General features: G+C 41.5%; 1 protein-coding gene across 1 annotated transcript in view; it reads left to right on the top strand.

Annotated features, from left to right (window-relative positions):
* cacna2d1a (calcium channel, voltage-dependent, alpha 2/delta subunit 1a) overlaps positions 1-7302 on the top strand; it is a 95552-nt gene extending 88250 nt beyond the window's left edge. The window contains exon 38 of the mRNA XM_080518153.1: positions 1217-7302. Within this exon, the coding sequence (XP_080374279.1) occupies positions 1217-1339 (123 nt within the window). The 3' untranslated portion in view covers positions 1340-7302. The remainder of the gene's footprint in view (positions 1-1216) is intronic.
* Positions 7303-22109: the final 14807 nt, after the last annotated feature.

Here is a 22109-nt window from a genome sequence, read left to right on the forward strand (position 1 = left end):
AGAACCAATAGTCATTCAAAATATGGCCGTGTAAAATCATAAACACTGCTTGTTCAGGCTAATCGTGTCGATAACCCATTTACAAAATGACACCATAATTCATCGATGTGCCAGCATTATGAACCTTTTATCCAAACAAGTAAGTACACACAGTATAGTATATTATCAGGGCTGTTTCAGCCATATTTCAATATGAATATTTGATGATTCTCTCCTTTTCATGTCAATAGAGTAGATTACAATGTTTGACTACAGTCTCAGTTATTCAAATGGGATTTATTCATAAATCTTAGTTAAGAAATTCACATGCAAAATAATAACAACTGCTGGGAAAACTATAGACAAGGCAACTCTGTCCAAGATGACTTAAAAAATAAAATATATATAGAAAAAATGTTTCCTCATTGGCACAAATTTAAACCAACTGCAGAGCATTTGATGCAAAAAGATGTTTTATCTGTGGATTTGTAAGTAGCACTGTCGCTGTCAAAACGCATATGCCTTTATTCAGTCTGATGTTGTGCAAATCTGGCCTGCATGGAAAGTCGTGCCAGAAGTCTCTGCTACTTAAATTCCAACAATACATCAGAGTCACAAAAGCTTTAAACAGGGAAAATAAGGTTCTTCAGTTGTATGTGTAACAAATTTGTCAAACGCACAGAACTGCAGTCTTAAAAAATTCACCATGCATTTTCACTGGAAATGTTCAAACAGGGACTGAACTGAAAAGAAGTAATCAATGTCACTGTTTCTTAATGAATGTATGGATGCATGACAAGATCTGTTGGATTTACTCTTTGCGAATAAAGTCACATTATCGACATAAATGAAAATACGAGGTTAAAGCTGCAGAAACCTGAGAATCAATGAGCATCAGTGAATAGCAAATGTCCATCAGTTTCATTTTCCAATTGAAATATAATGTATGCTACAAGAATTCCCAAAAAAAGGATAACAATCTTAATACATCTTGCTTGAGTAACAGTATAAATGCATTTATCATACATAAAAAAAACCAACAACTTGTCCAGCTTCTGTAAAACGATATTTAATTACAATGGTCTTAATAATGTAAAATCTATTATCTTATCATGATATTGATCCAGCGACTTGACATTAAATTGAACTTAATGAATGAGTTTGCCCCCCTTAGTGAAGTGTTTTTCTTCAAATAACTAACTTTTCCCCCCCCCCCCGCCTTCTCGGCTGGAACCAGGAGGAGGATCCTGAATGCGGCGGGGTGTCCAGCCTGAGCCCCTCGGTTTGCCTGACGGTGGCCCTGCAGCTGGTGCTGCTCTGGATCGCCACCGACTCCAGACGCCACGCCATCCCATCATGACCTCTGAACAACACATTGCATCTTTATGTCCCTCCCTCCGTATCCCCAACCTGGCAAACCGGCATGCAGCGCTGCCACCGAAATGAGGAACGCTAGGCGAGAAGCGCTCGTAAACGAACAAAACAAACGACAACAAAAAAAAACCCGTGAGCTCCACGTTCTGCCAGTTTCTTCTTCATTTTCAGGGGTTTCTCAAAGTGATCTCACCGGGGTACAAGTGACGTAAGAAATGTATGTGACAAGATGATAATTTGAATGATAAAAGGCCTTTTGACCTACTCCTCTACTCCTCGTCCCTTTAAAGGTCCCTGCCAGCAGAGATTAGAGGAACATTTGTTTTCGATTGGCAAATAAGGGACTTTATCCAGCTTGATGTCACTGAAGAAAGACATTGGGACTGCCTTACAGTATCCTGGACTTTAAATCACGATGTGGGGACTCGCTGTTAAATGACCTGTTTCATTCACCACTGCCAGAAACAGCGCTTCCCTTTTGCAGCAGTATGCTCTGTTTTTACTTTGAATCGATTTGCAGTGGTTAGTTATTTAGGCATTTTATTGCTTTTTTTTTTTTTTTTTTTTTTTTTTTCCCCTCCTGGTACGCCGTTCGGCAAAGATTTCCGAAATTGATGCCAAGTTGTTCCTCTCGGCTGAGTCGATTAGGTCACTCCACCCAGGACATTTCTCTCTCTCTGAAGCCATTGGCGTCTTCTCATGTGGATACTCTTGTTTGCGGTGTGGAAATCGTGTTTTGTCGTTCCGTTTATGCACAAACAGCTAAACCCCTTTCCACTGCCACAGAGCGCTTGTTTTCAGAGTGTATGAATTTTACCTTCATTAGCTGATGGTCCTGAGCAGGAGTGGGAATAGTAATCAGACTTTCTGCCTTGATCCAGTCCAAACTCCGGTGCCATAGCGAGCATTAACCCATCAGGATGAGCCTGGCTGATGTCTTGCGCTCCCTCGGTGGACTAAAGATTCTCGTGCCATGTGAACTCTGTGACTCAGACTTAAACCCCGACATGGTAGTTTTGGAATGGAAAGAGCCGTAGTGTAAACGTTCATTTGACGATTTGTTGGTTAGCCGAATGAAGTGTCAGGATGACTTTTTACCGCTTGTTTGAATGACGCTATAAAATAAACTTGAATGAGGGTTATAGAAGAATTTGTTTTGCTACCCACGTTTGCACTCAAAGGTCCCTCGGAACTGTTCCAGCCCAGGACAAGCTCCCGACAACCTTAAACGTTCCCTCGGCCCTTTTGTTGTCTGCGTTTTCACCACAATCCAGAAAAAAAAACAAAAACCCACAGAGATTTGGCAAATTAGCCCGTGGATAGACGGACCAAAGCCTCCGCTCATTAGACTGTCTTCACTGCACCAGCCTAATGTGGTCACGGCTTCATGAGGCTCACCTCCATGATCCTGTTGTTCTTTCATTATATAGCTCACTCGGGTTGCAATACATAACCGCCGCTTGTAAAGTAAAGTGTTTGCAGGGACAGGAAGAGCTTTTGTGGTCGTATTTGCGAGTGGGGCTTAAAGTCGACTCATTATCTTCATTTTTTTTTTCTTTTTTTTAATCCAGATTGGGGTCCCAGCAGCAAATAAATAGTTTTTTGTCAAATATTTATTTATTTATTTTTAAATTATTATTATTCTGGATGCAATTATTTTGCTGATGCTAGTAAAATAGCCTGTAAAGGGGGTTCACTTCTTGACTATTTCTCTTTCCTGCACCCTAGAGGTGCTATTTCTTGATTTAAAAACACCATCCATTGTCCATAATCTGACAGTCCCAGAAACTAGAAATCTGTTTCCAATTGTAGTATATGACCGGTTTTCAGTCAGACTGTATATTGAACGTTATCTTACCACTGTTGCCAACTCATACACTCGCAAGCGCCCAGACATTGTCTTTATTTATTTCCATCTGATTGCAGTCAAAAATGAATAGTTGAGCACCAAGAAAATGTCTTTCAAAACCTTTAATATAAGGCGAGGGCGTTCAAATACTTAAATGACGGCCACATTTGATTGTGTGAAAGTAGCCTCAGATTACTTTATTTTAAACTATACGGTTTTTTTTTCGCTGACATTTTACAATCTATGCAAGACAGCAAAGGCATTGATTGACATAAAATAATTTCAGACATATTCCACACAATCATGCTGTCGGCATGAGTTGAAAATGGGAACAGCATTTATTTATCTTATAAATGCCAAAATGTATAGCGTTTTAGTCTGCAGTCTATATAGAATCTGACTTAATGATCTGATTTAATGTGCCAGTTCACTCTGGATGGACCAGAGAAACTGGTTGTGAGAAAGTAAAAGGAAACTGATTAAAATTAGTAGTATTTCCCAGAATGCCTTTTCCTTGCAATATTTAAACAGGAATAATGTAAATAAATTTTAAATGCAAGGTACGGTAAGATCAAAAGACACCATTTTGGAGTGTTTTAAGTCAAAGTAATATGTACTCTCTCTAAAAGTATTAATGTATTCTATGCTATCCTGGTATGACACTGACAAAAATAGTCGAAATTTCATATTTCATTTAATAACAGCCATTATAGCATCAACCTGCTGTTCCGTGTGAGGGGGGGGGGGGGGGGGGGGAGGCATGTATGGAGTGGAAAGTTGAATTTAAATTAAAATGCATGATGAGCACTCAGAGCCACAGGAAAAAAGAAAATCTTTTTTTTTTTTCTGAACTGCTGCACAAATTCTCCTGGTACTTGGTAGTTTTATAGTTGAGTCACCCAGAATCACAATCCAACTTTATTGTCTGTTCATACGAATGTCTGTGTTCTCCCATTGTTTATGTTTTCAGTGATTCGTTCTCTGCACACGTTTGTGTGTTTTCATTACAATAACAAACAACAGTACCCACTAGTGTCCCTACAGGAAAACTACAATGAACCAAAAATTTCAAACGTTGTTCCAGAAATGGAAAAAAAACAATACGTTGAATCGAGACCTTTGCGTTTCTCCTGTATTCCTAATACATGACGAAATCCACTATTGGATGTAAAAACTAAGCAACTGTTTATTGTCATGAATTACAGGTAAAAGTAACAAAAAAAGATCAACATAAATAACAGCGTCAAGTTCATTATTTATGTTGGCAAACTCCGTATATCCCCATATGCTGTTTATGAGCGGAAAAACAGACAAAAAGAACTCAATTACTATGAAACGTTGCCAGAATGCAACAACCCTCTGGAGTCTTTGGAAGGTAAATAAATGCTTTCATTACTTCCAGTTGGTTTGTTTGTTGGTTTGTAAACCGGATCACTTCAAACACTAGCGGACCGATATATTTTTTTTGTTTAAGATTTAACTTTCCCTGAGATCCAGATAAATATCCTCGCCACTCAGAGTGCCTTTGCGTTGTAATTGAAGCTACATTTAAAAGCTGGGCTGTGGTGAAAACGCAGTTTGACGGATGCAAATAGATGGAAACATGGCTTTGGACATGTTTGTCTAAATTTGTACGGGGAGAAAAAAAAGGAAAATGCAGTTAGTTGTCCCAACACAAGTGGTGAAACTCCTTACAGTTTAGAACACTGTGAAGTCAACAAGTGAAAACTACTATACAACGGCAGTCTGTCCACACTCTTCCTCCTCCTCCCATGTAAGCTCATCTCCGTTCATTTAGTGTGCCTTTTTCTCATATTCGGTCCATATAAATGCATCATAAGCAGGCAAGACAATGTGCCCATGCTACTGTACATGGTTTTTAAGGAACCAGACATTTTTCTTTATTAAATGCACCGATAAGAATTCAGCCACTGATGCAGAACCAAATAATACGTTAAAAAAAAAAAAAAAATCAAGAATAATACTTTAAATTCACAGAACCAGAACTGGACACTGGAAAAAGAAATCAGTATGGAAACTTTTGAAGATGTAGTGTGTTTATGGGTAATTTATTTATCCACAGCCTGTCAAGATATGATGTAAATATTACTCAAGCTACCTACACTCTATGGTCTATTTGATGCTACTACCCTTGATAAATCAGACGATGTTGGTTTCTGCTTTTGTCTGACAAGTACAAGGAAGATTGATCAATATGGAGGCGACGTGAGATACATTTATATACCTTCACTTATTTGATCACCTATTTACCGACTCTCCTTCCATTTCGTGGTTTGAAAATGTGCAGCATTTTCATGTTTGGCATTGGAGACGTCAACGCTGGAGGGAATCTGAGGATGCTCCCTTCACCACCAAATCACAACCAGCGCGTGCGTCCTCTTTTACGCAAGACTTTATTTGATAAACACGAGTGGGATGTTTGGAATTCTGCTTAATTCCCAGGGGGAAGCGAAAGCCACATTGCATATTTCTACCGACACTTATCCTCTTCTAAACTTTTATGGTGTCGGGTTTTGTGCAGTAAGCATTTCTCTTTTGTGGCAAAGAGACGCCATGATAATTAAAACAAATCCATCACTGTCTAAAAAGCCTGACGCATATTTATTTGTTTTTTACTTTTTTTTTTTTCCTATCTTTAACTATAACCAACCGAAACTGTGGTGAAACTAACACTGGTATTTATGCTCCTCATTTACTAACACTCAAATATCAAGTGCCATATACAGTAGGATTCTTATTCTCTCATGGAGAAACCTATTATCATTACTATAACATTTATGCAATGTTACCGAGGCAAGACATACGTTTCATACGTTGTTTTCCTGTGCTGCATGGTAATGCTGATTATGGAGAAGAAGAAGAAAAATGAAAAAGATTGAACAAAAAACTACCTGGTGTGCTCCTGCTTTAGTGTACGATGTCGGGAAGCATAATATCTCGACCGTGAGGCGTTTGTTTGTGAAATACTGAGGTTTGATCAGCTGATACTGCCGTGTTCTTGGGGAGACAGCATTTGGCTCCGCCCTGAGTCGACTGGAGGGAAGAGGGGGAAATCGCCGTGGCGTTCAAGGGTCTGTCTGATTGTTTCAAGCCATCTGCGAGTCACTTTTATTCAAATGACCATACCAGCGATTTAACCTAATTAGTAAAAGTCACGACTTCCGATTCTCTGAGAAAAAACTGACGCGTCTCGATCACTATCAGACGGTTTGCTATGAAACTTTAATGGAGGACAACTGTTCAGATTCCTTCCTGTCATTAGCATGATCAAAATCCTTTGTTACTATTTCACCAACCTACTGTTTATTGGGGCAATCAGTGTAACTGTACATTTGATTTTGTCTTGATTTATTGTAGTTGCATTATTCAAACATGACCTAATGGTCTCTAATTGGAAAGATTGTAGTAAAATATGGCGAAGTGAAATGCTGGTATGGTCATTTTGGGCGCAAAAATACAGACTAAAAGTAGGAACTGGATGCGTTTTAGACGTTGGAGAACCTGAGAAAGAGCTTCACAGTTGTCCAGATGTTCCATTCAACTCTTTAAGTGCTAAAATCAGATGCTGTCACCTCAGGAATAATCTACTGTCGATGTGATATGAAGTGTTTTTGATTCTGTTGGTGCTCTTTGTATGGATCGGGTGGGTTGGCCTTCTTTTATTTCTGGATTCTTTACGATTGCTCGGTGTGTGTGTGTGCGTGTGTGTTTTTTCTTTTCCTGTCTCTTCCCGGGCTGCCACTCTTCGGCAGGTGATTGACGGACCAGTCAGTCAATCGTCCACTGCCTTCGGTTTTATGGCAGGCTCTCGATGGAGGTATCCACCGAGTCACGCCTCGCCAGAGTAAGTTCTGGGAGGGGCTTGGTGGGCCTCTTTATCGGTCTCCCTCGATTGTGCTTTAATATGTTACACTTTAGTGGAACCTGATTCTTTGCAGAATTCGACATGTAAAAAAAAAAAATACAAAATTAATGTTGGAAAAAACTAAAACAATGTTTATAATCCTGAGGAGCAACGTGTTTATTCCTGTGCAAATAAGGTATAATTCAGAATAAAGGTTTATGATTACTATAAGCTGCATTGTGTTTAGATTCTGGCTGATTTCCATGTTTTTTGGTTTTTTTTGCAAAATGTCTTTTTTTTCGCTCGCAGTGGATCAGATTTCTACTAACTCCTGTCACATTGCCAACGTACATTTCCCATCCAAATGTGTGTGAGAATGAGAAGGAAGCACCCTGAGTCTGCTCTCCCAGTGTCTAGCCAACATCAGAAACTGACGTCCGGCCAAGATCAACAGTCCAGGAAAAGAAACCGAGGATTCGGAGGTCCGGCCTCATCTCCCCGCAACACTGAGTCCAGCTCAAGGACGCGTCCATTAACAGCGAACTCTAATGTGCCTCTGGTCATAAATTTGCAATAATTCCTGTTTTCCCTATTCCGCCTTGATCAAATGGGAAGTGACTTTCTCGTTAACGCAGCCCGCTTTGTGCTTGAACCTGAAACCAGCTGTGCTCAAGTCCAGAGTCTTAGAGCTACTATTCCTCACTGCCCCCCAAAGACAAACTACAGGCTCATTTTACGCTTTTATTATAGAACGTTAAACTAACCCTGGTCCTGTATGCATGCAGCGCTGCTAAGCCATGACGAACGAGGGGGAAAAAACCTCAAATCCTTCAGGCGCTCAGGGACGTTTTAAACAAGGACCAATTACAATGTCTTTTACTATTTATTTTTAATTTTGAAAAATGGGCCTTTATTGTTGGTAGCACAGCTGTTAAATGACCACATAGAGTCCAATAATCTGAAATAATGTGTTTTACAGAGGGCTGCACGGTGGTGTGGTGGGTACAGGTCTGGTCTTAACAGTGAGAAGGGTTGATCGGGAATCGAGGTCGGGGCATTTTGGGGTTAGGGTTTGCATGTTCTCGCGGTGTGGATGTTTTATCCAGGTATCGCAACTTCCTCCAATAATAGAACGAGGTGCACGTTAGCCCAACGTTTGATGTGAATACGCACTTTTCAGAAATGTTTCGCATTTCCATCCAACTATTTACTTCGGCCGTGGTGCACATGCACAGTAGCAGCGTTTCAGAAAAAGTTAAATTTCCCTCGTTTCCATGGAAAGTCGGAGTGTTTCAAAAAGTTGCATTCTCTACCATTCCCACAGAGATGGAGCATTTTTGAAAAGTTTCCATTTGGGAGCCATTTCCAGTGGTCCTGAGCTCCATCGTCGTGGAAATGGACACTTAAATTTAACGTTTTCACTTGAAAACATTTAACAGGACCTAAATTGTTTTACTCAATGATGAAACTCCTTGCGACCCTAACGCGGACAAAGTGGGTATTGAAGATGGATAGCATGTTAGAAAATTGTTATTTTTGTTCATCTAAATTAAATCGCCTTTATTAAAGGTCTGCATACAATCTCCATTCAATCAGGAAACCACCGTAATGCAAAGAAATGACACAGTACATTCCCTTAGGCCTGCATCCTCTGAATCTCTTTTTGAAAATGGAGTTTATTTCTTGCCATGTGTAATCTCTGCTTTTAATGTATTCTCTTCTTTTTTTCCTTCTTGAGTGAATATTGTATGAAAGATTTATCGCTGTGCTAAAAGCCTTGTTTTCCTGTGACGGCACCCTGTCTGTCTTGGTCTCCCACTTCTTTTTTTTTTTTTTGACCTCCTCCCCAAACTCTTCCTTTCCAAAAAGTGTTATTCCTCGTCTGTTACGGATGAGTTGCGATGTCAACAGCACACGGTGGATTTCCTGCCAGGGGCTCTGGATTTCGCGTCTGGCAACAAGACGACCCTGTTGGTTTACGCTGAGAGGTCACTCCTGTTGTGTTTTTGATTGTTATCCTAAGTCTCTGGGCTTGTGGCCTTCTGTCACTGATTGATATCTGGCCTGAAGTCCCCATATGTAAACGGCTCGCAGAGTAAATATGAAAAGTTTATTATGTAAGTAATTACATTTGCAAGTATTAACAAATCTCTCATTACAGCAGCGGTTTTTGTTTTTCAAAAAGAAGATTTCCCAGCGAGCGTCGAGGTGATGTTACACGTTCACCAGCAGAAGTACTTTTTGAAAAGAGGGTATCTTAAATACCTGTATGGTCACTATAGTGTGGCTCAGTGCTTCATATGCATGTCCTGCTCTCAAACCCCCTTTCTCTCCCTCTTCTCAGCTAATGCTTACTCCTGCATTCCTCAGCGTGCCAGATGAAGAAGATATGGTTCCTGCGCTTTCCTTTCCTGCTCCATAGAAGTGATGTTTAAGGGACTGGTTTTAGATTACTGGAGGTTCCGTCGGTCCCCTCACGAAACCTGTTTTATGCCAAGCGAACACCGCCGAGAGACTTTTTGTTTTTTGCATTTGCAGGCTACAAAGCGTCCCGTTACGCACAGTGCTTGTTGGGGAGAGCGAACAACTGTGGGTTTAGGAGGAAACAACATTGACAACAAAGAACAAGACCACCAAGGCATTACTGAGGTTTTGTTTTGTTTCCACATCTCCCGCCCCTTCATTTTTTAATTTTTTTTCCCTGTGTGATTTCGAAGGTCGTTACTTCGACTCAGAGCTCCCGGGGGACATTTCTAACCACTGCCATTCCAAATTTAGTTCAGACCCCATCATTTAAATTTCAAACACCTCATAAAGGCATTTGTTTGGCGTGGGCTCAAGAGCCCATCAGGGCCGCCGTCATAAATATCTTGTGATGCTTACAAGGCACCAGGGGAGCTGAGATTGATATGTTTGGTAAATCTTGCTCTTCCCCACGGGACTTTTTTGTTTTTTCTTCAAAATGTGCTTCTCTTTTTCAGAAAGACCGAACCCTGCGGGTGAACAGTCGACTGCCCACAGCGCCTTACATAAACCTATGCCTTTTTTTACATATTAGATTAGGATGAAAGAGATTACAGTCAAAGTATGGCTTTCCTTTATCATGACTGAGCATCTTCTGGTACCCTGTTGTTTCAAGAAAACATACCTGATTGCGGATGCAGCAACACAATCACTACCACATGGATTTGCATGGAAAATCCTATTCCATTTTTTCCAAAGAGATAACAAGTAGAAAACTATTTTTCACGGGTTTTCGTCCCTAAAGTGTGACGATTGCTTCAAAAGAGGCAGGTTTAGTCTTGGGTTCATTTCAAGCTTGGAGTTCCCTGTTGACCACACATGTTCTCTTCTGCCTGCAGGGCGAATATCACAACATGAATGCAATGATAAAATTGCAACGTAATGAGCATCTTTATGTGAGAATTACAGCTGCCAAGAGAGTATTTTCGTGGCCTTCACTTTAGATGGAATGTCAGCTTGAAACTATTAAGCCTCGTATTGGGAAATTGACACAGATAAAGATGGGAAAGGCCTATATTTTCATCCATGTAAACAGAAGTGTCTTTTAATCGATTCCAAGCTTAATTCCTGAAGAAAAATCAAAAGAAATTGTCCACATGGTTTCATGCAACGTGAACTCCCTGAAAGAAAAGATAAAAAGGATTTCGAGGAACTCGAAGTTTACAAAATAGCCTCGGCCAAGTCCAAAATCTTCTTTTCATGCTTGCGGAACAGCTCAAGTTGCAAATATCCTCCACCTGCCCTGTTGTGTCTCCACAGCGCTTCGGATCCCTGTTGGGATTTTTTTTTTTTTTTGCTTTGTGATTCATCTGCGGGTCATTAATGTACTCACTTTGTTGTAATTGCTGCAGTCTGGTAGCATTGCTGCTTCATGTTCCTTTCATGTTGCTTTTCTTTTTGTCTTTTTTCTTTCTTTCTTTACCACAGAGAAAGTGACACTGAAGTCCCAGCTGTATCAAGAAAACAGAAAAATAACTTGAGCAGATGTGCGACGCTTCCCCTCCACCAGTGACCAGCACCGGAGGTTTGATGTGGTTTTTGAATCACCGGCGATCGCCCATGGTTCTGTATCAGCTGTCCCTGACTGAAAATATGACTGGGTCTTATCTCGAGCGAGAGGAGAGAGAAAACAGAGGAGCACTGACAAAGACTTCCAGAAACGAGCTGTCAAGACGGTTCTTTTAAACGATGCTGCTCAAAACAGGGAAGGAAACATGTTGGGCTGCTTTTCAACACCGACTGGGAAATGTCGCTGTGATTGACTCTCAAACATTTCCTCATGCCGTTTATCATTAATACAATAACGTGTTTGAGAAACTCCTGTTGGCTCCTTTAAACAGGGTTGTGTGACTTTCACAATATTGGTATTACAGCGACTAGTTAGTAGAGTTACTTTAAAACTTCTGGCACATGAGAATCCAGCGCTTTTAAAAGAAGTTGAAAGCCGTAACTTAAGTAAAAGTAAAGATACATTGCTTGAAATCTACTTCGGTAAAAGTGAAAGTCTTCCATAAGATAATTCCTTGGGTAAAAGTCTTAAAGTACCTCTTGTGAAATATACTTAAGTATCAAAAGTAAAAGCACAAAGACGTTTGGTAACATAAGTGACATTTCCAGCTTTTGATGTTCTGTACATGTTTCTCAAGTTTGTAGTATTAATCCTCTAATAGGTCTTGTTTTGGTAATAAAGTGTCATATTGCATATAACCTTTCTTCAGGATCAATCAGTCGAACGTCTGCTAGAGTTAAACAAACACCACTGTAAATATTTTAAAACACAGAGACCAAATTCCACCTTTTTTTTTTTTTAACTAGAATTATCAGCTCTGAAAATGGGGGGGGGGGCATGGTACAGTGGTCGTCTCCCAATTGGAATGTTGCAGATTTGATTCCCATCTCAACCTGTCCACGCATGGCCGCAGTCTCCATTGGTGTGTGAATGTGATTAACGTAAAGGGTTCACGCTGCCATGCAACATACTACTGCAGTCCTCAGTCGTACTGAGTCAGTTAAAGGATGGATGAGGCACTCAAACCAGTTTGGAAATGGTAACAGACTTGACGACTATGGATAGGGTCATTGTTGTAATGAAACTTTTCTGTATAGTAATATTTCCCAACTAGGTTTCACCCTGTGTGCAGTTTTTATTCAGTTTCATTGAATTATTGCAGAGCGTCTAACGGCATAACACTGAAGTTCAAACCAAAAAAATACTACGCGAGTAAATCGGATCTGAAACTCAAGAGGAGAAACTCACTTCAATGTTGGAGAAAATGACAAAGTTTGATGCATTGAAATGATTCAGTAGCTAAATAAAACAATATTTCTAGATATCGTGAGAGTCAACAATTAAGTGGGTAAATCTGTTTAATGTGGATGAGTCAGTTCTGAGAAGGAAACGCTCATTTAGTTTGCGATAAGAGAGAATTCCTGATAAAGCAGTGATACATGCTGAATCAGTCACGCATGCCGAGTAAACACTGATGGCAAATCCAACTGTCTGTGATTTGTCAGCATCCACATCTCCTCTGCTGGGACTGTTGTTGGCTTGTCGTTGTCTCCCTCAGACAAATTCATAGCTCACAGTCACGAACGGTGACCTGGTTTGCGGGGCCACCGATTGCACTGACTCTCACACGGGGGGGTGGGGTGTCTCTCGCTGCCCCATCAGATAGAACCTCGGTGACATAACACCGACGCTCAGACGTGGCAGACGTTTACGTTCTGGTGGAGGGTGAGTTATTTCCTCCGCCGTGAGCTCCAGGTGTCCGATTGGGACGGCCAGGCGGCGTTTCATCCGTGTGGAATAACACGGGGTGATTAAGTCTGGCACACACAGAAAGTTGACTCTTAAAGATCGTCAGACACGCCAAGCTCTGTCTAGCATGGCTCAAACGAGCCTCCAGCTGCGTCACACAGCTGGAGTTCTACGCTCGCGTTTCGACAAACCCACACGCATAAACATACATACACATGCATAAAATACACATACAACAGATAAACAAACTCATAAAAACTTTTTTTTTTTTTTAGCCTATAGAGAAAGTGATGTACACTCCCCCAAGCAAAGGTAACTGCTCTGACTCATTTACAAACACTCACCACAGACACAGGCACCTCACGCACACACAGGGAAATGAAGAAATTACTAGCACGTAAACAAAAAAGTTCACTTACCGCAAATATCAAAGATCTATATCGTGTGTGTGTGTGTGGGGGGGGGGGGGGGGGGGGGTGGGCTCAGGTAATTAGATGAGTAAGTGCAAATGTGTTTGAGGGTAATTACTTCAGGGGGAGTGAGTGCAGAGACAGTTGTACTTACTTTATGAGAGGTACCATTCTCAATCTCAATCAGGATCTGTTAAATACCTTAATAACTAGTTGACTACGTAGTTTTAGAAACATGCTTGTTGTTATCCAAGCATACTTCTTGATTGGTAGAAAAGAAATGGTGTCCATGTTTAAAAAAAACACACCATATTTCCCAAATGTAGTCCAAGAACCAGTAGATGAGGTGAAAAACATGGTTTCCAGTTATACATTTTGGTTATTGTGTAAATATCTATCTATCTGTCTATCTATCGATCTCTATCTCTATCTCTCTATCTATGAATTGTTTCATCAACTCACATTCATTAATTTTTCTCTATTTATTTATGCATCTATTTATTTATTATTTTTCTGTATCCTCTGGCATAACCTCCTGCAGTTCTCTGCGCTCTTCTTTCTTTTTACAACACTTCCCGGACATGGAACTTTGCCTGGATTGTAAAATGTCAGCGGAGTCAAGCTACCTGCAGCCTTCTGCTTCCTCCTGCTTCCTGTCTGAACACAGAAAGGGATCAGGAGAACCGGCAGGATCGATTTCTCAACATGTTGAGCTTTCCGTTTGAAGAAAGAAAGAAAAAAAAAAATATGAAGAACAAAAAAAAACCACTTTGTAAAGTCATGTCACCACTGTAGATGTATGTCAGTGCTGTGCAGCCGTAACTGTCGGGGCATGCACGCGTCAGTCCCTCTATGGAAGTGTGTGTCAGAATGTGTGTGACACAGGCATGTCTTTTTTTTTTGGGGCGGGGGGGGGGGGGGGGGGTTGCGTTGAAGAGAGGTCAAACTTGGGTCCGGGTAATTTGCTGCAGATGAAACCTGAGTCCGTTGCAGGAGACCGGCACAAGTAAACGTTTCAAAGCTGCAGGAAATCTATTAGCACCTGGTGGGACTCCCTGCACACCTTATTCTCTCTCTGGCTCTCTCTCTCTCTCTCTCTCTCTCTCTCTCTCTACCATCTCACCTCTCCCTGTCCCACCCTAGTTAATAAAACCACACAAGACCACCACACTCCTGCTGTGGCCCTAAAGCCGGGGGGGATTAGTGAGTGTGTTTTTGTGCGCACATGTGTCTGTCTGTGGCGTGTGGCGAGGTGTGTGTGTGGGTGGGTGTGTGTGTGTTTGTGTGTGTGCGTACATCAGGACCTGTCCTTTTAAAAACACGTGTAGCCAGTTAGCAGTGAATGAGGTGCCAGACAAGCACGCAGCAGCTGCCACGCTAGAAACAATCGCTCATGATCCAGACACAGTAGGCCGCAGCCGCTTCATATGTGCCGCTGAAATTGCTGAGGTGATGGCTGGCGTCCAGGTCGCGTGAACTGTGGCCCGTTTTGTCACCGTTCTGTTACTAAAGCTGCCATTTAGTGGCTGCGGTCATCTCGGTTTTATGACTGTGAGTTTGCATGCTTGAGGTAAATAAAGACTGTTTTATCTCGTTGTTGATGATAGGATTATTTTCGCATTTCTTGTCTGCAAAAGCATGTCAAATGTAATCTTAGTTCTTATTTTCACAGACCTCAAAGTATAAATATTTTAAGCACCATATCTCAAGCAGGGTTCAGTTCAGCATTTTTTTTATTATGGACCATATAGTGAGGGATTGGCTCTAACACCCTTGTGACCCCAAACTGGTTAAAGTCATTGAGAAGATAGATTGATGTTAAACAATTGGAGTGCAATTATAAAATGGTAACCCCGTTATTGGCGCCCAATGTAAACCCAAATATAACATGGATGACATATCTGATGATAATGGCATGAAATGACGCTTTTAAAAGAAAAATCTATTTGAATTTCATGGCAGTGACATGTTTGGAGGTGGGGGGGGGGGGGGGGGGGGGGGGGGGGGGGGTTGTGTGACGGTGGCCATAAAAGGCCCTAAAAGTAAGTGGCACCAATAACTAAACAGCTGGAGCATTTTGCAACTAATTAGGTTGATTGGCAACAGGTCAGTTAAAGGACATAGAGTTTTAGAAGCAGTCACTCAGAAGTAGATCCAAGTGTGTATATATATATATATATATATATATATATATATATATATATATATATATATATATATATATATATATATATATTCAAATAAAGAAACATTTTGGAACTCCATTTGGTAAATTACAATGTGTGTGGAAAATAACCTAGTCTCTGAAGTTTAGTTAAAAATGTCCTAACCAGCAATTTGAAACAAACAAACAAAAAAAAAACCCCAGCAAGCATGGACCAGTTCAAGTTTATCACCCACCACAGCTTCAAAAACCAGACAAACCCAAATATCCAAAGCCTTCAATTACAACACTGTTGTTCTTAAGCTTAGAAAGTGTTTCAGCCTGATTAAGTCGACATCTTCCTCTACCTGCTGGCAAAAATTGGATTATTTAAGTAAACTCTGTGTGGAGCGTTGGTGCGTTCGGCCACGAGCGGCGCTCGCCGGCTCACCAGCCAGCCCCGTGGTCAGGGTCCGAGCTAATTGGATTTATGTGCGGGAATGTTTTCCAAAGCCACACTTGTGAAATACCTCCACATCTGCTGCCCATTAGCGGTGGACATAACACACAACAGAGAGGAAAGCCCCCCCAACGCCTTGATTCATTGGATAGCGGCTCTGCTTTTATTGCAGTGGAGGAAAATGGCTGGCTGCAGTGTTTTAACACAACGAGCACCGCCTTATCTAGCTGTCTTTCTCTTCCCCCCTGCTCACTATTTCACCCCCCCCCCCCCCCCCCCACACACACACACACACACACTTTCTCTCTCTTTGGGCTTTTAATCCCTGAATCCACTTGCTATCTATTTGGCCAAACTCCTGCTTCCATTTACGTCCAGAAAATCATCCGTCTTCAAACGTTCGTCATTTATCTCCTCCATGGAGGTTTGTACAGTTACTTTGATCTGATTTTTATTTCTGGTCTACCCTTTTTCCTGCTCAAATCCATCCAATAGGTCTTGTTTGCCATCTGCTGGACAACCCCCCCCCCCCCCCCTCTCCACTCGACTTGCTGCTTCCGTGCCCATTTCTCAGACAGTCATTTGTCTGCGTCAGGTCGGCTTCCATCTCTAAACCGTTTTCCTTGTCACTCCCTGAGGCAACGACGCCCTTCTGTTTCATCCCTTGGTGGGCACAACGAGAAACTAGCAAGGGGGTCTGACAACCCCCTGACCCCTCATCTGTCATCTGCATGGGGAAAAGCACCCTCCTAATTGGGGGGGAAAGCGATGAGGGGCTGTGGGTTGGGCTGGTATGAAGGTTGTTATTCTAGTGTTGGGTGGGTCAGAGGTGAAAAGGGGCAGATCACATCGGTGATTAGCCGCCTTCATGTGCAGGGATTGAGGGTAGCAAGGAAAAAGGGGGAGGGGGTCAGGGCCGGGCAGCTGGGTCATAAAATGATTAGAGGATAATGAGTAAAGTATAGCATGTAGGTTTGGTCACGCTTCCATGAGGCGTGGACCCCTGGAGGCCGAGGAGGCGAGTCCAGGTGACATTATAGACAGAGTATACACACGAGCGCTTAGGAAGGAACTCGCAATGTGACTTGTGACTTGAATTGTGTTGAGTCTGTCCCCCAAATTGTCGGCACTGAGTGAAATTTCATGCGCAGACGAAGGGCCCCCCCCCCCCCCCGCTTACACGACAACACTTCGAGTGAAAACACATTGTTTTGCAAACGATGTCCCTTTAACATGGAAACGGGCGAAATGCTGATGACGATGTTGTTAGCATTACAGGCCACGGGCTGGTGCTGTTGTTTGTTTTTATTTTCTCCATTGTTCCATTTGTTGTGTAAACACTGCCGAAATCAACAACAACCGGGGCCTTAAAAGTCTCCCGGTTGCATTCAATGTAAGTAGAAATCGAAGGGAATCTGCCAGATGATTATGTGCAACAGCCGAATCAAGAAAACATTGCCTATCGCTGTATCACATGTGTGGCATCAAGCCTGAAAACGTGTTGGATTTTGCAGGATTTGACCCCCCCCCCTCCCCCCTTCTCCCTCCCCTCAATCCACTTGATGATGAACTGCCCATCGCTGTGGGTCTCCCTCCTCTCCCTCCTCACTCCTCCTGTCCACACCTACTTACGTGGCTCAGCAGGCCGTGAAATAGATGTGTTTATGTAGGCGTAAAGAGCAAGTCACACGGTGAGAAAACTGGAAAAAAAAGATAACGTGTGCATGAAAATATTCACATTCAATTCCGTTCATGCCCAATAAGTAAGAAATTGCATGTTGAATTTCTAAAGCTTTTGCTTGAACGAGAAGCAGAATGGGGAAAAGAATGAAAGGCATCTGTTTATGTATTTGTATCTCTCACGTCTGACAGGTGTTACTGTCTGAGAACTGCCTCTGGACTTTCCGTCTGCAGGCAATCCGTACCTGCTCAACAATAACACACACTTCTCAGTTCACCTATCAAGTCCACACTTGCCACAAACATCAAGCGCTCTCTTTCGTGCTTTGGATTCTCAACTTGGCGGACAAGATCCAAACAAGATTTTGAATTTGCATATAAGGTGATGCCTCATCTTTAATGCAAAATTAAAAAAAACATTTTTTTATTACTTTGAATGTGGTTGGCGAAAATGGAAAGTGCTTCAAGCTGTGTATTGCATATCAACGAATGCAGAGTTGAGCTTTTCCATATTTTCAAGTTAAGTGCATCAGGTGCACGCAATGCTTTGCCAAAGCAAACGGCCCGAAGACGCTCATGTTTATGTCATAAATGGACACATTTCAAAAAATCTTCAGCAGGAAACGTCAAATCCCACCTGCTTGAAGCGGCTTGACACATCTGCACCCGAAAAACCGGGTTTACCTTAAAGGGACGGTACAACATCTAAAATCTTTCTGCTGCAGCCAGAAGAGTTTTTATTTTTTTATTTATGTTGTTAAAGTGTCATTGTGTCTCAGAGCATGTTAATGCAACATTTGTCTCAGGAGTCCTCCAACAAAACTCAAAAATAACAATCTGGATTCATCAATACTCAATACCCCAACCTGGTATCAGTTGTTCTATTCTTGCAGTAACTTGTCAAAAAGCAATTGTGCAACTTTGACTTTTTGATCTGTCTTTCTGATTCGGCAGAGGTTTCCCGTTCGCTGGGCGTTCCCCGTTCGGCAGGTGTTCCCCAAAGGGCGGCTTTTATCGATGAGGATTTCTTTTCACTTCGCTTAAGATTTCTTCTCTGTTAAAAATGTTTCTAATTCAATAGGTTGTGTCATTTTTAGATGAATCAAATATATATAATTGAGTACAATCTTGAATGTAACCATGATTCCAGCCTCTAAGGCCACATTTGCACGAACCTGGGTTTTTGCAAAATCTGATATTTCCCCCTGTATGTTTACCGAAAAATCTTCATTGACACGGAATTGCATACACACCTGGTTCAGAGCGACTATGAGTAGTGAAATTCAAATACCCAGGTATGTGTAAGAAGACCCATCAGAAAACTTGTCCAAGTCATTTCCATCAACAGCCATTCACAATTATTGGTCAAAATGTGATACACAACATGGAATTGGGCATTTAACCATGAATTACCACTTGACGCTTGAGAGTTGAAGGGTTGCATTGAACCTGAGCTCCGTCTTTCCTCACCTTCCTTGCATTGAAGGATGAAACATGATTCACCGCACACCACCTCCAAAATGTTCAGACATAATTTTGTTGCTCTTCCAGCTACGTTTGGTTATTGTAATGCATTGCTGGACTGGAATGTTGGGCGGGCATCTTTACAACTAAAATTGACAACTTGTCAGTGTCAGTAGGTAGCTTCAAGTCTGGGCTCATCGAGATTACAAGTTCCAAGGCTCCACCCTGATGTTCCAAATATCTTTTAATTGTTTCACTATACCCAAGCAAGCAGCTGATCAATCATCACAGACAAATAACGAACTGTGACACTGGACCGCTGGTATTTATAAGAGGTGAGATTGCAAATTAGTCATGTGGGAGGGATTTTTTTTGTTACATCTGATAAGAAGGAACTTATCTTAGCTTTCCAAAGGCCGAACCTTGTTGTTACTGGACGTTATGAAATGTGTGTCACTTCCACTGATTACATCTTCAGCTCGTCTTTAAACAAAACAGCTCCCCGGTCTCCTACGCCGCGGCGCTACCAAACTTCCCATGCTCCTAATTAACAACGCCGAGGCCTGACTGACATTTTGGAGTCCTCAGCAAGAGGCCCGCGGTGAAAAAAATAAATCGTGGAAGTTAATACTCCCATAGCTTTGGTGTGTTATGAAAGAGCACTCCCAACTTCCAACGTCTTCTCCCTTGATGCATAATCAGCTGTCAAACGTAACTTATTTACCCAAGGCTTGTGAAGCACATGGGACGGGGCGAGCTGTAAGTCAAAAAGTACCAATCCACAAAAAATGTCCTCCAAGACAGCTTTTCTGAGCGTCTGGATTTCCTCTCTGGGCTGACACTGATTGACATTGCAAATGTGACGCGTGTGTGTGTGGTGAACAGTGCAGCTACGTGCCTGCTGCCAGGGCTTGGAGCACACACACACACACACACACACACACACACACACACACACACACACACACACACACACACACACACACACACACACACACACACACACACACACCCCACTACACCTGCTGGTACACGATATTTTCCACACACACTTACGGCATGCAGACCCAAAAAAGGGAGGACAAGGGACCAAAGAAAAATGAAATGACCTGCACGCGTCTTAATGAGGGAGGGCCGGGCATCTGGCATTTACCTCAAACCGTTTCGTCCCCCTGCTGTTCTCTCTGGAGGGCTTTAAGTCTGCCGCCCGTTAACGGCTAAAGTGTGGATTTCCTGTCAAATAAGGGTTAGAGCCCAACAAAAGTCTTGGTTTTCTAGTACCTAAATAGGATCACTTCCAGCTGCCCCATCTAAACACACACACACACAGTTCTTGTCTTGTAATGAAGTTTACACTGTGCCAGTGATACTTTGCTTTGTCTTCAAAGTGACCCTATTGTACCTTTACAGCAGTCACTTAAACTCCAATAATCGTTATGATGCTCCTCTGATAAAGACATTGTATCCCTATATGAGACATTAACAGTCTCATTCACGTCGTGCCTTATAATGTTTAAAAGTTAATTTATATAACCTTTAAGACACTTTCAAATCCCATCTATCAAATAGCATTCCTATGCTAAAGATATAGGTGATAAAGAAAGTATGAGGTATTAAAAATACACGTCTTATACACTTAATGTCCGATAATGAAATTTAAACTGTCTGTACTACTTTTTAAACTTTTATTTCCCCATAAAAAAGCCATAGGATATTATATTACATGATTACACTACATCACCACATCTTTCAAGTGTCTTTCGACACTTGAAGTGCCAAAGATATAAAAGTCATATGCAGACCGCGATCCAACTGTATCTTTATATAGCGTGAACATCTGAGGCTGCATGCCATTTACTCTTTATACAGCACATTTTGTCACAGTTTTATTCGCTGTTATTCGCTGTGTGGGCTATTAAATAGTATATTTATAGTATAAACAACATAGTTCTCGACACTTGCTTACTCGTTTTGCTTTTTTTTTTTTTTTTTACCCTTTTCTTTGCAGCTAGGAATAATGGACTGTGTTAATGTGATTATGTAATAGTTTAGATTTGAACTGCAGCTAAGTCTGTGTATAAAATCTACAAATAAAATGAGTTCAGGTGAAAATATTTTGATTTTTAAAACATATTTGCACGTATTCTATCATTTTTAGGTTATCAATATATATATAGGTGACGGCTCTGTTTTTGGTTAGTTTTACCCTTTTAAGTTATTGTATATCAGTGGAAAGTAAATGTGTTCAAGGTCCCAAAGGTTTTAAAAAACTAGTTTTCCTAGCATTTCGACATCCCTTGTCTGAATGAATCACCTCCAAAGTGCCACTATGTGCCATGTGTGAACTCCTGGGACAGTCTTTCTTCCGCTCATACCTCCATCTCCTGTGAGAATTGTCCGAAAAACAGTATAATTCAGTGCGTGACAGATATATTTCATCCTTTGCCATGATTTAACTTCCACGACGATAGCTGACTCTGTGTGTTCTCAGAATAGAGGCCACACTTTCCTGGCAGATTTCTGCTGTTCATTGTCCTGTTTGTGAATTTTATTGTCCTAAGGTGTCTTGTTACATCAGCATATTCCACCTGAGTCCTAACATACACAATCGCAAGGGTTATGCTTGTCAGACTTATGATAAATTATTAAGTGAAATCCTCCTGAAACCCAGGATGCCCTTGTATCGGAGCCAGAGTTCAGTGTCAACTGGATTTGGTGGATTCAGTGTCTTGCTATGGGACATTTACATGTATTATTATTATTATTATTTATTTAATTTTTTACATGCTTAACTGTGAACTTTGCCTGGTCCTGCATTAAGGTCTGTTGCAACTGGCTGACCCTCCGAGGATTTAATCAATACTTAAAGCCAAAAATCTCTTTGGCGCATCATGTAAAGAATCCCATCTGCCTTTACAGGCCGGCCAAAGTGAGGCAAGTGAGAAGAGACAGGCAGAGCATCCTGTCAGAACGATCCCGCCTGATGACCATCAGCCTGCGGCGGGTCAGTAAATTATCTTCACGTTTTTCGATTTTCAGCATCCTCTCTGCCACTATTACTGAATTCTTAGTATCATATCCAAATTCACAAAACCACGCATCA

This window comes from Blennius ocellaris, assembly GCF_963422515.1.
Source record: "Blennius ocellaris genome assembly, chromosome: 22".
Classification (NCBI taxonomy): Eukaryota; Metazoa; Chordata; class Actinopteri; order Blenniiformes; family Blenniidae; genus Blennius; species Blennius ocellaris.